The sequence below is a fragment of the Hyla sarda genome, chromosome 3 (assembly GCF_029499605.1).
Source record: "Hyla sarda isolate aHylSar1 chromosome 3, aHylSar1.hap1, whole genome shotgun sequence".
NCBI lineage: Eukaryota > Metazoa > Chordata > Amphibia > Anura > Hylidae > Hyla > Hyla sarda.
Window position 1 is genome coordinate 288,546,744 of NC_079191.1, and position 14,707 is coordinate 288,561,450.

General features: G+C 45.7%; 1 protein-coding gene across 1 annotated transcript in view; it reads left to right on the plus strand.

Moving 5' to 3' along the window:
* Positions 1 to 14,707, plus strand: part of DMBT1 (deleted in malignant brain tumors 1) — a 222,876-nt gene that overhangs the window by 21,063 nt on the left and 187,106 nt on the right. The window contains exon 2 of the mRNA XM_056563617.1: positions 5,888 to 5,917. Coding sequence (XP_056419592.1) covers positions 5,888 to 5,917 — 30 coding nt within the window. The remainder of the gene's footprint in view (positions 1 to 5,887; positions 5,918 to 14,707) is intronic.

Consider the following 14,707-nt stretch of genomic DNA (forward strand, 5'->3'; position numbering starts at 1 on the left):
TCTGCTTGTAAGGAAAATGGATATTCCAAATATATTTTTTTTATTCACATATACAATATGTCTACTTTATGTTTGCATCATAAAATTGACGTGTTTTTACTTTTGGAAGACACCAGAGGGCTTCAAAGTTCAGCAGCAATTTTCCAATTTTTCACAAAATTTAGAATCTCGCTTTTTTTCAGGGACCAGTTCAGGTTTGAAGTGGATTTGAAGGGTCTTCATATTAGAAATACCCCACAAATGACCCCATTATAAAAACTACACCCCCAAAGTATTCAAAATGACAATCAGTAAGTGTTTTAACCCTTTAGGTGTTTCACAGGAATAGCAGCAAAGTGAAGGAGAAAATTCACAATCTTCAATTTTTACACTCGCATGTTCTTGTAAACCCAATTTTTGAATTTTTACAAGGGGTAAAAGGAGAAAATGTATACTTATATTTGTAGCCCAATTTCTCTCGAGTAAGGACATACCTCATATGTCTATGTAAATTGTTCGGCGGGCGCAGTAGAGGGCTCAGAAGCGAAGGAGCGACAAGGGGATTTTGGATAGTACGTTTTTCAGAAATGGTTTTTGGGGGGCATGTTGCATTTAGGAAGCCCCTATGGTGTCAGAACAGCAAAAAAAAAAAAAAAACACATGGCATAACATTTTGGAAACTAGACCCCCTTGGGGAACGTAACAAGGAATAAAGTGAGCCTTAATACTCCACAGGTGTTTCACGCCTTTTGCATATGTAAAAAAAATTATATATTTTTTTCACTAAAATTTGTGTTTCCCCCCAAATTTCACATTTTTGCAAGGGTTAATAGCAGAAAATACCCCCCAAAATTTGTAACCCCATCTCTTCTGAGTATGGAGGTACCCCATAAGTGGACCTGAAGTGCACTACGGGCGAACTACAATGCTCAGAAGAGGAGGAGCACCATTGAGCTTTTGGAAAGAGAATTCGTTTGGAATGGTAGTCAGGGGCCATGTGCATTTACAAAGCCCCCCGTGGTGCCAGGACAGTGGACCCCCCCCCCCCCCCACATGTGACCCTATTTTGGAAACTACACCCCTCACAGAATTTAATAAGTGGTGCAGTGAGCATTTACACCCCACTGGCGTTTGACAGATCTTTGGAACAGTGGGCTGTGCAAATGGAAAATTAAATTTTTCATTTTCACGGATCACTGTTCCATAAATCTGTCAGACACCTGTGGGGCGTAAATGCTTACTGTACCCCTTATTACATTACATGAGGGGTGTAGTTTCCAAAATGGGGTTACATATGGGGGGGGGGTCCATTGTTCTGGTACCATGGGGGCTTTGTAAACACAAGTGGCCTTCAATTCCGGACAAATTTTCTCTTCAAAATCCCAATGGCGCTCCTTCTCTTCTGAGCATTGTAGTGCACCCATAGAGCACTTTACATCCACATATGGGGTATGCTCTTACTCAGAAGAAATTGGGTTACAAATTTTGGGGGGGCTTTTTTTATTTTCCCTTGTGAAAATGAAAAATTTAGGGTGACACCAGCATTTTAGTGATTTTTTTTTTTTTTTCATTTTCCCATCCAACTTTAATGAAAATTTGTCAAACACCTGTGGGGTGTTCAGGCTCACTATACCCCTTGTTAAGTTCCGTGAGGGGTGTCGTTTCCAAAATGGGGTCACATGTGGGTATTTATTTTTTGGGTTTATGTAAGAACCGCTGTAAAATCAGCCACCCCTGTGCAAATCACCAATTTAGGCCTCAAATGTACGTGGTGCGCTCTCACTCCTGAGCCTTGTTGTGCGTCCGCAGAGCATTTTACGCCCACATATGGGGTATTTCCGTACTCAGGAGAAATTGCGTTACAAATTTTGGGGGTCTTTTTTTCCTTTTACCTCCCGTGAAAATAAAAAGTAAAGGACAACACCAGCATGTTAGTGTAAAAAAAAATTTTTTTTTTACACTAACAGGCTGGTGTAGACCCCAACTTTTCTTTTTCATAAGGGGTAAAAGGAAAAAAAGCCCCCAAAATTAGTAGTGCAATTTCTCCCGAGTACGGAGATACCCCATATGTGGCACTAAACTGTTTCCTTGAAATACGACAGGGCTCTGAAGTGAGAGAGCGCCATGCGCATTTGAGGACTAAATTAGGGATTGCACAGGGGTGGACATAGGGGTATTCTATGCCAGTGATTCCCAAACAGGGTGCCTCCAGCTGTTGCTAAACTCCCAGCATGCCTGGACAGTCAGTGGCTGTTGTTTTGCAACAGCTGGAGGCTCTGTTTTGGAAACACTGCCGTACAATACGTTTTTTATTTTTATTGGGGGGGACAGTGTAAGGGGGTGTAAATGTAGTGTTTTACCCTTTATTATGTGTAAGTGTAGTGTAGTGTAGTGTTTTTAGGGTATGTTCCCACTGGCAGAGGTTTACAGTGAATTTACCGCTAGGAGTTTGCGCTGTGGCGAAAAATTTGCCGCAGCTCATACTTGAAGCAGAAAACTTACTGTAAACCCGCCAGTATGAATGTACCCTGTACGTTCACATGGGGGGGGCAAACCTCCAGCTGTTTCAAAACTACAACTCCCAGCATGTACTGACAGACCGTACCTAACTCAGTATTTTCCAACCAGTGTGCCTCCAGCTGTTGCAAAACTTCAACTCCCAGCATGTACTGATCGCCGAATGGCATGCTGGGAGATGTAGTTATGCAACAGCTGGAGGGATCGCAACTACAACTCCCAGCATGCAGAGACAGCTGTTTAGGCATGCTGGGAGTTGCAGTTTTGCAACATCTGGAGAGCTATAGTTTAGAGACCACTGCACAGTGATCTCCAAACTGTGGACCTCCAGATGTTGCAAAACTACAACTCCCAGCATGCCCAGACAGCAAACTGCTGTGTGGGCATGCTGGGAGTTGTAGTTTAGCAAGATCTGGAGGTGCACAGTATAGAGATCACTTTGCAGTGGTCTCAGACTGTAGACCTCCAACTGTTGCAAAACTGCAACTCCCAGCAAGCCTAAACAGCTCTCTGGGCATGCTGGGAGTTGTAGTTTTGCAACATCTGGAGGGTTACAGTTTAGAGACCACTATAGTGGTCTCAGACTGTAGCCCTCCAGATGTTGCTAAGTAACTTCATGGCTTCCGTTGGATCCAGGAAGCTGCGTCGCCGTCCTCTCCCCCGCCAATCGTCGCCCGCTGCCGCCGCTGATTGTCGCCCGCTGCCGTCGCCGATGGGTAAGTGGATCTTTGGCGCCGGTCCCTGTCGGTTTCCCCGTCCTGCCCCGCCTATTGTGGGTGGGCAGAACGGGGAAACCGAAAGTAAACCCCTCCGCCCCCGATCTGCTATTGGTGGTCGCGTCTAGACCACCAATAGCAGAGATAGGAGGGGTGACACCTCTGCCACCTCACTTCTATCGCTACAGGGGGATCGTGGGTGTCTAGGACACCCGCGATCCCCCTTCTATTCCGGGTCACCGGGTCACCATAGACCCGTAATGACCCGGAATCGGCGCAAATCGCAAGTGTGAATTGACTTGCGATTTGCGCTGATCGCCGACATGGGGGGGTCTAATGACCCCCCTGGGCATTTGCGCGGGGTGCCTGCTGATAGATATCCGCAGTCACCCCGGCCTGGTCCCCGCCCGGCGCGCGGCGGGGACCGAAATTCCCACGGGCGTACAGGTACGCCCTTGGTCCTTAAGTACCAGGGAGCAAAGGCGTACCTGTAAGCCCTTGGTCCTTAAGGGGTTAATAGAGGACAATACGTTCCGCTACTCAACCAGTCTTAGGCACTAATAGCAGGTGATTATGGCTTTTAATGCTCTGCTCACCGCTGTGTGCTGTGTACTACACCCAAAATAACACTTTCTCTCTCAATCCCTCTCCCTTCCCTATCAGTGATTGTAGGCTGGATTTGGGCTTGAAGTGAATCGCTGCTGTAAAAATGCTTTTCTGTGCAACACACTCTGCTCTCTGTCCCTCTCTCTCTCTGCAATATAACGCTGATGTGAGTGGCCGCAAGATAGCTGCAGATTATATATGGCTGTGACATCACAGGGGTGGCTTGCTGCTGATAGGCTGCAAGCTGCATTTTATTCAGGGTCATCCCGCCTACACTTGTTCCTGCCTTCCCAGCATTCCTTGCCCCATGTCCTGACAAGTGAAACCGCCATCTTAGATTCCCTGGAGCCTGGACCACACTACAGGGAGTTTAAGGAAGTGATTGGTGTGATCGAATCGCGGTGATATTCGCAATTGTTGCTAAGCAAATTTTTCCTCAAATTCATAACAAATTCGGATTCATCAGATTCGATTCGTTCATCCCTTGTTATATCTTAATGATTATTAGCTTTTAGCCAACTGTGAAAATCCCAAATGCCCTGCAATCTGTGTGTGTTTAAAACAGTAATAAAAATTTCTTTGTTATTAATACAATTTTATATTCTTTTTATGTTTTGGGTTTATGTGTCTAATGTTCAGAATCCACGAGCACCAATAATCTTTTTATATATTTTTTTGATTAAAATATATTTTACTCACTAAAATTGGCCCAGCTGTCTCTAAAATGTAGACTCCGTTGCTAATATTCAAATGATCTCATGTGTAATGGAGTCGGGAGCTTCTTTGCTCAGCTATGCCTGCCCATCTTGTCAATATTTAAAGTTCTTCACTCTCACATCCTAGTGACACGAGAGCCTGTGCCCAAATAAGCTTATAGCTCCCCTTTGCTGGTATGCAAATGACCTCCTCTGCGCAATGGACTAGGGAGCCGTCCAGCCAAGCTTCCCTGCCTCCATCCTCTTTGCTCAGCTATGCCTGCCCATCCTGTCAATATTCATAATTTTTCACTCTCACGTCCTAGTGACATGAGAGCCTGTGCTCACGTGAGCGATCTGCTTTTCTGGCAGAGCGAATGCATCCCTCTCTCATCTTCATTCTCAGATTGTAATGAAGTGAGAGTGAAGAATTATAAATATTCACAAGATGGGAAGACATAGCTGAGCAAAGGGGATGGAGGCAGGGAAGCTCAGCAAGCTGGCTCCTGTCTCCATTGTGCAAATGAGGTAATTTGCATACTAGCAATGGAGGCTATATCTCAGGGATGGCTGAACCCATTTTAGTAAGTAAAACTTCGTTTTACTCAGGCTTACCCGCACTATATAGTGTATTGAGTTTAGAGCAAGTTAATATGCTGTCAGTTTCCCTTTAAGGAATTCCCAGGTTTTCACACTTTAACCCATATGCAAGCATTTGGATCTAGTTGCAGGGGATACCTCTATTAACAAAAGATGATGATTCCAGAGCATGGTACGAAAACAGAAGACTGACAATATGAGAGTGTTCCCCTTAAAATGGTAGCTGAGGCAAAATCAGGACAGAAAGTCTTCTCCTACAATGGTAAATGGTCAAAAGGTCAGGACAGACATCAGGCAGACAGATGTGGTCAGGAAACAAGCTGGTTCTGAAATTGGTAGCCACAACATTTAGCAACTTAAAATCTTAGAATTTTGTTTCTTAAGCAGGAAGCAACTGGAAATAGTTTAAAAAGCTTGGAGTTACAGGATATTGGGAATAAGGAACTCGCCAGCAACAGTAAATGTATTTGACATCAACTTGTCAGAGGCAATGCTGGTGATTACATGACTTGCAATTAGAAAAAAAAAAAGGTGTATGTGTGTGTGTGTGTAGGGGGGGGGGGGGGGTTGCTTAAAAACTGCATCCTGAAGCACATGACATGCGATCATGGGATCAATATGACAATGTGCTGTGATTTAGACCAGCCCCGAACTAAGGCCATCTCATTACCCCATATCATACAGTTCTTTTGTAAAAAGTATCTTGGTTGAACTTTATGAACTTTATAAATGTTGTAGATCCACTATTAACATTTAACCTTTCTGTTTCTGCAGGTAGCTACTATGCGCCTACAAACACTACAGGTAATTTATATTTAGGGGTGATTTATATTCAGTAATTTTGCCTGACATTGAGACATAAAATATAAGTCCTGCATATTTGTCTAATAGTAAGCTGCAAAAACACAGCAAGATTTTACTATGCTCTTTTAATCAGCAAACCAATAAACTTTTCCAAGGACAGATGGGTAATCAGGGGCTGAAAGACTCAGGTAAGAACTAGAGATTTATTTCCCACAGTGCAATGCGTTTCACTATCATTCGATTGCTTTCTCAAGCATATGATCGAATCATTGTGAAACGCATTGCATTGTGGGGAATAAATCTCTAGTTCTTACCTGAGATTATCAGCACCTGATTACCCAATCTGTCCTTGGAGGAGTTTCTTGGTTTCCTGATTGTTGTTTTGGATGGAAAGCCAGCAGCAGACTCACCTTAAGGGTGCGTTCCCACAGGGCGTATACGCAGCGTATTTGACGCTGCGCAAAATGTATGGCAGCAGCGGGAAATACGCTGCGTATCCCTTGCTCACTATACACACAGGGCTTTCCGGCGGCAGCCCTATGTGTGTAGTGAGTTTTGGAGGCGGGGCCGTGTGCCGGCGTATCTGTGACGCGCGGCTCCGCCTCCAAAACTCACTACACACATAGGGCTGCCGCCGGAAAGCCCTGTGTGTATAGTGAGCAAGGGATACGCAGCGTATTTCCCGCTGCTGCCATACATTTTGCGCAGCGTCAAATACGCTGCGTATACGCCCTGTGGGAACGCACCCTAATACAGATTCTAAAATTGTGATTGAGGTTGCACAACGCTCTCTGGTAAGCGATAATCCACCTGCACATACCAGTGTCTGTAAGGTATCACACAAAGGAACGCTTTTTTTCCCAGTTGCTTCCTTTTATTTTTTAAATCATTCAATTTTCCAAGTTATTTTCTTATGTTCTTATTTTATTTTCCTCTACATTGTCCACTCTTTATACCTGTCATTGGATCTAGTGCTAAGGAAACCTTATATTACTTACCTTTTTAGTTAGTTTTGTATGTTTACATAGTTTAGTTTGTCTTGATCAAAAACCTTTTTACAGTTTCTTATACATCTTTCCGTTCCTGAGATATGAGGGTTTAAACTTTGGTTTTAAATTCAAGGCATTTAAAAATGGGAGGGAATATCAACTGACTGTATAATCCCACCCATCACCTAATATTCACTCCTATTATTAAAATTAAGATCATTCCTATTAAATTTCCTGAGCTGTCATATAAACTATAAACCCAAATATCTCAGGAATGGAAGGGTCTAACAAGAAATTGTAAAACAGACTAGGGCACTATAAGCTATTAAAAGGGGTTATCCACCATAAGGTGATTTTAGTATGTACCTGGCAGACAGTAATGGACATGCTTAGGAAGGATCTGCACTTGTCTTGGGGCTAAATGGCTATGTCATGAGATTACATAACACTGTGGCTAGCTGTTTGTGAACTTGTTTTTCCTGTTTGACTTTTCCTTTTTTGACTACAAATGCCACAATTCCATCTTCCTCCCTCCCACACATCAGCCACCCCACCCATTGAAACATAAATGAGCTGCATCCATTCAAAAGACCTTTGGTTTTCAATCAGGGTGCCTACAGCTGTTGCATTAGTTGCAGATTGATGTCTCTCCCACTAAGCGATCAGCTACACCCATTGAAGCAGACAGGCTCCCTGTCATCAGCTGACTAGTGAGTCAGGTCTCGGCCACATTGCAACCTGGGAAAAATCCGAGACAACAGTAATGTTGGATGCTGTTAAAAATAAATATTCGAGTGAAAATCACAGAAGAATTGTGAGAAAACCGTCACACACAGGTACAGACACTATATTATGAACTACACTAACTTTACAGCCCCTGTAGCATAGTCAAATAAAAAAAATTCCTGGAATACCCCTTTAAGATAATGCAATCTCAATTTTGTTAGGTTGGTCACAGGTCCTCTTTAAGATGATGTTAATGCATTGTTTTTGGCCAGTTTTATAAGCCCAAGGGTTAGACCGCTGCAATCTCACAATTATCTGCTATCTTGTGGAAAGGGATAAGTAAAGGTTTGAGAGGCTTTTGAAGCTACAGTCCTAATACACCAGGTCATATATTTTTACACTATGTGATTAATTTTTACTTTGCTCAAAGGAGAAAAAGGGATAGCGAGCCTTGGTGTATGTTATCACATAGCAGATATTTTTCAGAAGTTTCTGTTACTGAAACACGTTCTATACAATTTAAAGCACAACTGTCATGACATTTTGGTGTAATAACCTGCACACAGCCTTTGTACTGTGTGCAGGTGGTGGGTATAACAATGTTTTTATCTGAAATTTGGTGGCTTTCATGACTGCAAAAAAGGTTTTTATTCAAAGCCACTGACGGTCGGATAGGCGTGGCGCGAGGTACGCGATGCCCTGACACCGCCACGCCCACCCCCACCCCGTATGTCCGCGCTGGGACCTCTGTGTGATTGACACATCTGACCGTCAGTGGCTTTGAATAAAAGCCTTTATTGCAGTCATGAAAGCTGCCATATTTCAGGTAAAGACATTGTTATACCCACCACCTGCACACAGTACAAAGGCTGTATGCAGGTTATTGCACCAAAATGTCATGACACTTGCGCTTTAATGGGGTATGTTTTTGCAGCATATACATAAATCTCTATGAGAAATTTGCCAGATGTGTACAAACCAGGGCAATATTTTGGGATCTGAAGCAGCTTATAAATGTATCTCTGGTGATTTAGAAAAAGACATGAGGGAGTTAATAATGACACACATTATACATTATGCATGATCTTTTTGGATGCTTAAAAAGTTATGCAGTATCCTGGAGGTCTATGGTGGTTTATATGTGATTACTTCACATAGATTTTACTGTTCACATTGACTCAAATAAGTAAATTAAAATGCAGTGATTTTTTTTTTGTCTTTTGACAATGTTTTCCCTTAAACTGTTGAGGGAAGGATGTGGGGTTTCTGACACAAACCTTTATTATGTACATGCATGCTTCAGATATGGGCCCAGGCTCCTGCCTCCATTGTGCAGAGGAGGGAATTTGCATACTAAAAATATATCAGAGATGGCTGAACCAATTTAAGGAAGTAAAACATGTTTTTACACAGGTTCACCCGCACTATACCCAGTGTATTGGGTTTAATGTGGGTGAAAAGGCTGACAGTTTCTCTTAAAGTTGTACTCTGCCCCTAGACATCTTATCCCCTATCCAAAGGATAGGGGATATGCTGTCTGATCATGGGGCTGCCTGCCGCTGGGGACCCCGTGATCGCCCCTGCAGCAGCCCGGAACCTCAGCAGCCGAGAGCTAAGTTTTCTCCGAGGCTGATGACTGGCAGTGCAGGGGGCAGGGCATTGTGACATCATGGTCACGCCCCTCATGATGTCATGCCCGCCCCCTCAGTGCAAGTCTATGGAAGGGTCACCACGCCCCCTCCCATAGACTTGAATTGAGGGGGCAGGCAGTGAAGTCACAATGCCCCGCCCCCTGCCCCGCCCATCATCAGCCTCGCAGAAAACTTAGCTCCGGGATACTGAAGTACTGGGCTTCTGCAGGGGGGATCATGGGGGTCCCCAGTGGCGGGCCCCCCGTAATCGGGGATAAGATGTCTAGGGGCGGAGTACCCCCTTTAAAGGAATTCCCAGGTTTTCACACTTTAACCCATATACACACATTTGAATCTAGTTGCAGAGGATACCCAGGTCACTCCCCTTAGTGTTATCTCTATAAGGCTAAGTTTGCACACAGGTTTTTTTCTGGCATTTTTGGGAAGACTGCCACTGCAGTTTTTGAGCCAAAGTCAGAAGTGGATCAAGTAGACTGGAGAGGTATAAGTCCTTCCATTATATTTCCCATTCCTTTAAATACACTTCTGACTTTGGCTCAAAAACTGCAGTGGCAGTTTTCCAACCAAAAAAAAACTTAAAAAAAAAAAAACCTGTGTGGAAATTTAGCCTAAGCATGGTAACCAAAACAAGACTGACAGCTTGAGAGCAGATAGTGTTCCCCTTAAAATAGTAAATTAATAGAATTCAGGGCACACAGTGTTCTCCCACAATGGTGAATGATCGAAAGGTTAGGACAGACATCAGGCAGACAGATGTGCTCAGGAGAAAAGGTGGTTCTGAAACTGGTAGTAACAACTGTAGGATATTTAGCAACCTAACAGAGGTGTCAGCAGAGAGCACTGTGGTCAGACAGAAAAGAAATTCAAAAAGAAAATAACTTCCTGTGGAACATACAGCAGCTGATAATTACTGAAAGGATTAAGATTTTTAAAGTAATTTCTGGCACCAGGCGATTAAAAGAAAATGTTTTCTACTGGAGTACCCCTTTAACGTGGCAGAGATTAAAAAGGGCTTCCTTTGGGGAAGTCAGGAGGAGAATGCATAATGCTAATATCGATTTATCATATTGTGTAATAATGTGTCAGGGATGAGGGATAATGACACTGTTTTGTTTTTCTCTGATAAGCAGTCTGTGTCTGAGAGGTTAGAGAGTAAGGGTTATTAACCCTTTAAGGAATTAGGGTTTTTCCGTTTTTGTACTTTTGTTTTTTCCTCCTCCCCTTCTAAAAATCAAACACTTCCAGTTTTCCACCTACAGACCTATATGCAGGCTTGTTTTATGCGCTACCAATTTTACTTTGTAATGACATCAGTTATTTCACCACAAAATCTATGGGGAAACAAAAAAATATTTTTGTGGGACAAAATTGAAAAAAAATACGCCATTTTGTAATTTTTAGCGGCTTCTATTTCTATGCAGTGCACTTATCGGGAAAAATGACATCACATTTATTCTGTAGGTCCATACAGTTACAAGGATACCCAATTTATGTAGGTTTGATTTTATTTTACTACTTTAAAAAAATGTATTACTGCATGCACCAAAATGAGTATGTTTAAAATTGTCATCTTCTGACCCCTATAACTTTTTTATTTTTCCGCATACGGGGCTATATTTTGCATCATGGTCTGTAGTTTTTATAGGTACCATTTTCGTCACGCACCTGGTTGGAGGCTGTCATGGAGATGGAAGTGGATCCTCCACCTGTGTGGCTGATGACTCGGACCATATCGGGGAGCGGAGTCTAAGGTGCCGCTGGTTTTTACCAGAGCCCGCCGCAAGGCAGGATGGGCTTGCTGCGGCAGGCGATACCCAGGTCGCTACCCCCGACACGGCTCGACCACACAGGTAACTGGGCAAGGCGAGGTACAGAAGGATGAGGCTGTAGCGTAGTCAAACGTAGCAGAAGGTCAAGGCAGGCAGCAAAGATTCGTAGTCAAAAAACGTAGCATGAAGGTCTGGATACACGGGAATGGCAATTAGGCAAAGGGTACACTTTTTCTCAGGCAAATGGCACTGAATATCCAGCAGGGAAGTGTGGGAGTTGCAGGGACTTTATAAGGTAGTTTCAGCTGCAAACGGTAATTATGGGCGTACTGGCCCTTTAAATCTCAGAGCTCCGTCGCGGGCACACCCTAGAGCCGAGACACAGGAGCGGAAGCGGCAGCAGTACAGGATGACTGACAGGCCGGGACTCGCATGCGGGCGTGCCCCGCGATGCGCATCCCAGCTCCGACCGGGAGTAGGGACAATGCGCTCACAGCCGACATGTGCGGCTGGAGCGCAGGTTGTAACAGTACCCCCCCCCCCTTTTGCGGCTCAGGAATTTCTTGAGAAGGTCTTTGTCCAGAATATTGTCCTGCGGCTCTCTCCAGACCGAAACCTTCCCAATCAACCAGAAAAAATCGTTTTCCTCTGATGAACTTAGAGTCCAAGATTTCCTTTACAACATACACATCAGAGGTTCCAGAGATGGGAGCAGGAGAGATGTCCCTAGGAGAGAAACGGTTGAAGATGGCTGGTTTCAGGAGGGAAACATGGAAGGAATTCAGGATCCGGAGAGAGGAGGACAGATGGAGGGAATAAGCCGCGGGATTGAGTCGCTTCTTGACTTTATAGGGGCCCAAATAACGAGGACCTAGTTTATAACTGTTACGCCGAGCGCTCCGGGTCCCCGCTCCTCCCCGGAGCGCTCGCAGCATCCTCGCATTCGCAGCGCCCCGGTCAGACCTGCTGACCGGGTGCGCTGCAATATCTCTCTCAGCCGGGATGCGATTCGCGATGCGGGAGGCGCCCGCTCGCGATGCGCATCCCGGCTCCCGTACCTGACTCGTTCCCCGTCTGTCTTGTCCCGGCGCGCACGGCCCCGCTCCTTAGGGCGTGCGCGCGCCGGGTCTCTGCAATTTAAAGGGCCACTGCGCCATTGATTGGCGCAGCAGGCTTAATCAGTGTGTTCACCTGTGCACTCCCTACTTATACCTCACTTCCCCTGCACTCCCTCGCCGGATCTTGTTGCCACTGTGCCAGTGAAAGCGTTTCCTTGTGTGTTCCTAGCCTGTGTTCCAGACCTCCTGCCGTTGCCCCTGACTACGATCCTTGCTGCCTGCCCTGACCTTCTGCTACGTCCGACCTTGCTCTTGTCTACTCCCTTGTACCGCGCCTATCTTCAGCAGTCAGAGAGGTTGAGCCGTTGCTGGTGGATACGACCTGGTTGCTACCGCCGCTGCAAGACCATCCCGCTTTGCGGCGGGCTCTGGTGAATACCAGTAGCAACTTAGAACCGGTCCACCAACACGGTCCACGCCAATCCCTCTCTGGCACAGAGGATCCACCTCCTGCCAGCCGAATCGTGACAGTAGATCCGGCCATGGATCCCGCTGAAGTCCCACTGCCAGTTGTCGCCGACCTCACCACGGTGGTCGCCCAGCAGTCGCAACAGATAGCGCAACAAGGCCACCAGCTGTCTCAACTGACCGTGATGCTACAGCAGCTATTACCACAGCTCCAGCAACAATCTCCTCCGCCAGCTCCTGCACCTCCTCCGCAGCGAGTGGCCGCTTCCGGCTTACGATTATCCTTGCCGGATAAATTTGATGGGGACTCTAAGTTTTGCCGTGGCTTTCTTTCGCAATGTTCCCTGCACTTGGAGATGATTTTGGACCAGTTTCCTACTGAAAGGTCTAAGGTGGCTTTCGTAGTCAGCCTTCTGTCTGGGAAAGCTCTGTCATGGGCCACACCGCTCTGGGACCGCAATGACCCTGTCACTGCCTCTGTACACTCCTTCTTCACGGAGATCCGAAGTGTCTTTGAGGAACCTGCCCGAGCCTCTTCTGCTGAGACTGCCCTGCTGAACCTGGTCCAGGGTAATTCTTCTGTTGGCGAGTACGCCATCCAATTCCGTACTCTTGCCTCCGAATTATCCTGGAATAATGAGGCCCTCTGCGCGACCTTTAAAAAAGGCCTATCCAGCAACATTAAAGATGTGCTGGCCGCACGAGAAATTCCTGCTAACCTGCATGAACTTATTCATCTTGCCACCCGCATTGACATGCGTTTTTCCGAAAGGCGTCAGGAGCTCCGCCAGGATATGGACTTTGTTCGCACGAGGCGGTTTCTCTCCCCGGCTCCTCTCTCCTCTGGTCCTCTGCAATCCGTTCCTGTGCCTCCCGCCGTGGAGGCTATGCAAGTCGACCGGTCTCGCTTGACACCTCAAGAGAGGACACAACGCCGCATGGAGAACCTATGCCTGTACTGTGCCGGTACCGAACACTTCTTGAAAGATTTTCCTATCCGTCCTCCCCGCCTGGAAAGACGTATGCTGACTCCGCACAAAGATGAGACAGTTCTTGGTGTCAACTCTGCTTCCCCACGCCTTACTGTGCCTGTGCGGATATCTTCCTCTACCTTCTCCTTCTCTGCTATGGCCTTCTTGGATTCCGGATCTGCAGGAAATTTTATTTTGGCCTCTCTCATCAACAGGTTCAACATCCCGGTGACCAGTCTCGCCAGACCCCTCTACATCAATTCTGTTAACAATGAAAGATTGGACTGTACCGTGCGTTACCGCACGGAACCTCTCCTAATGTGCATCGGACCTCATCACGAAAAAATTGAATTTTTGGTCCTCTCCAACTGCACTTCTGAAATTCTTCTTGGATTACCGTGGCTTCAACGCCATTCCCCAACCCTTGATTGGTCCACAGGAGAAATCAAGAACTGGGGTACTTCTTGTCACAAGGACTGTCTTAAACCGGTTCCCAGTACTCCTTGCCGTGACCCTGTGGTTCCCCCTGTATCCGGTCTTCCTAAGGCTTATATGGACTATTCTGACGTTTTTTGCAAAAAGCAAGCTGAGACTTTGCCTCCTCACAGGCCTTATGACTGTCCTATTGACCTCCTCCCAGGTACTACTCCACCCCGGGGCAGAATCTATCCTCTGTCTGCTCCTGAGACTCTTGCCATGTCGGAGTACATCCAGGAGAATTTAAAAAAGGGGTTTATCTGCAAGTCCTCCTCTCCTGCCGGAGCTGGATTTTTTTTTGTGTCCAAAAAAGATGGCTCCCTACGTCCTTGTATTGATTACCGCGGACTTAATAAAATCACGGTAAAAAAACGCTACCCCTTACCTCTTATCTCGGAACTCTTTGATCGCTTACAAGGTGCCCACATCTTTACCAAACTGGACTTAAGAGGTGCTTATAATCTCATCCGCATCAGGGAGGGGGACGAATGGAAGACTGCATTTAACACCAGAGATGGACACTTTGAGTATCTGACTCAAGTATATGCAAAAAAAGAAACAGAGAAGAGAGCGCACTAATGTGCCATGATTCTGTATGTATAGGAGATACATAGGTGAACAAAGACTGGTGCGCTCACCTGGGGGTGTTGTGTTACAGACACAACACCGTTGAAGGCTTA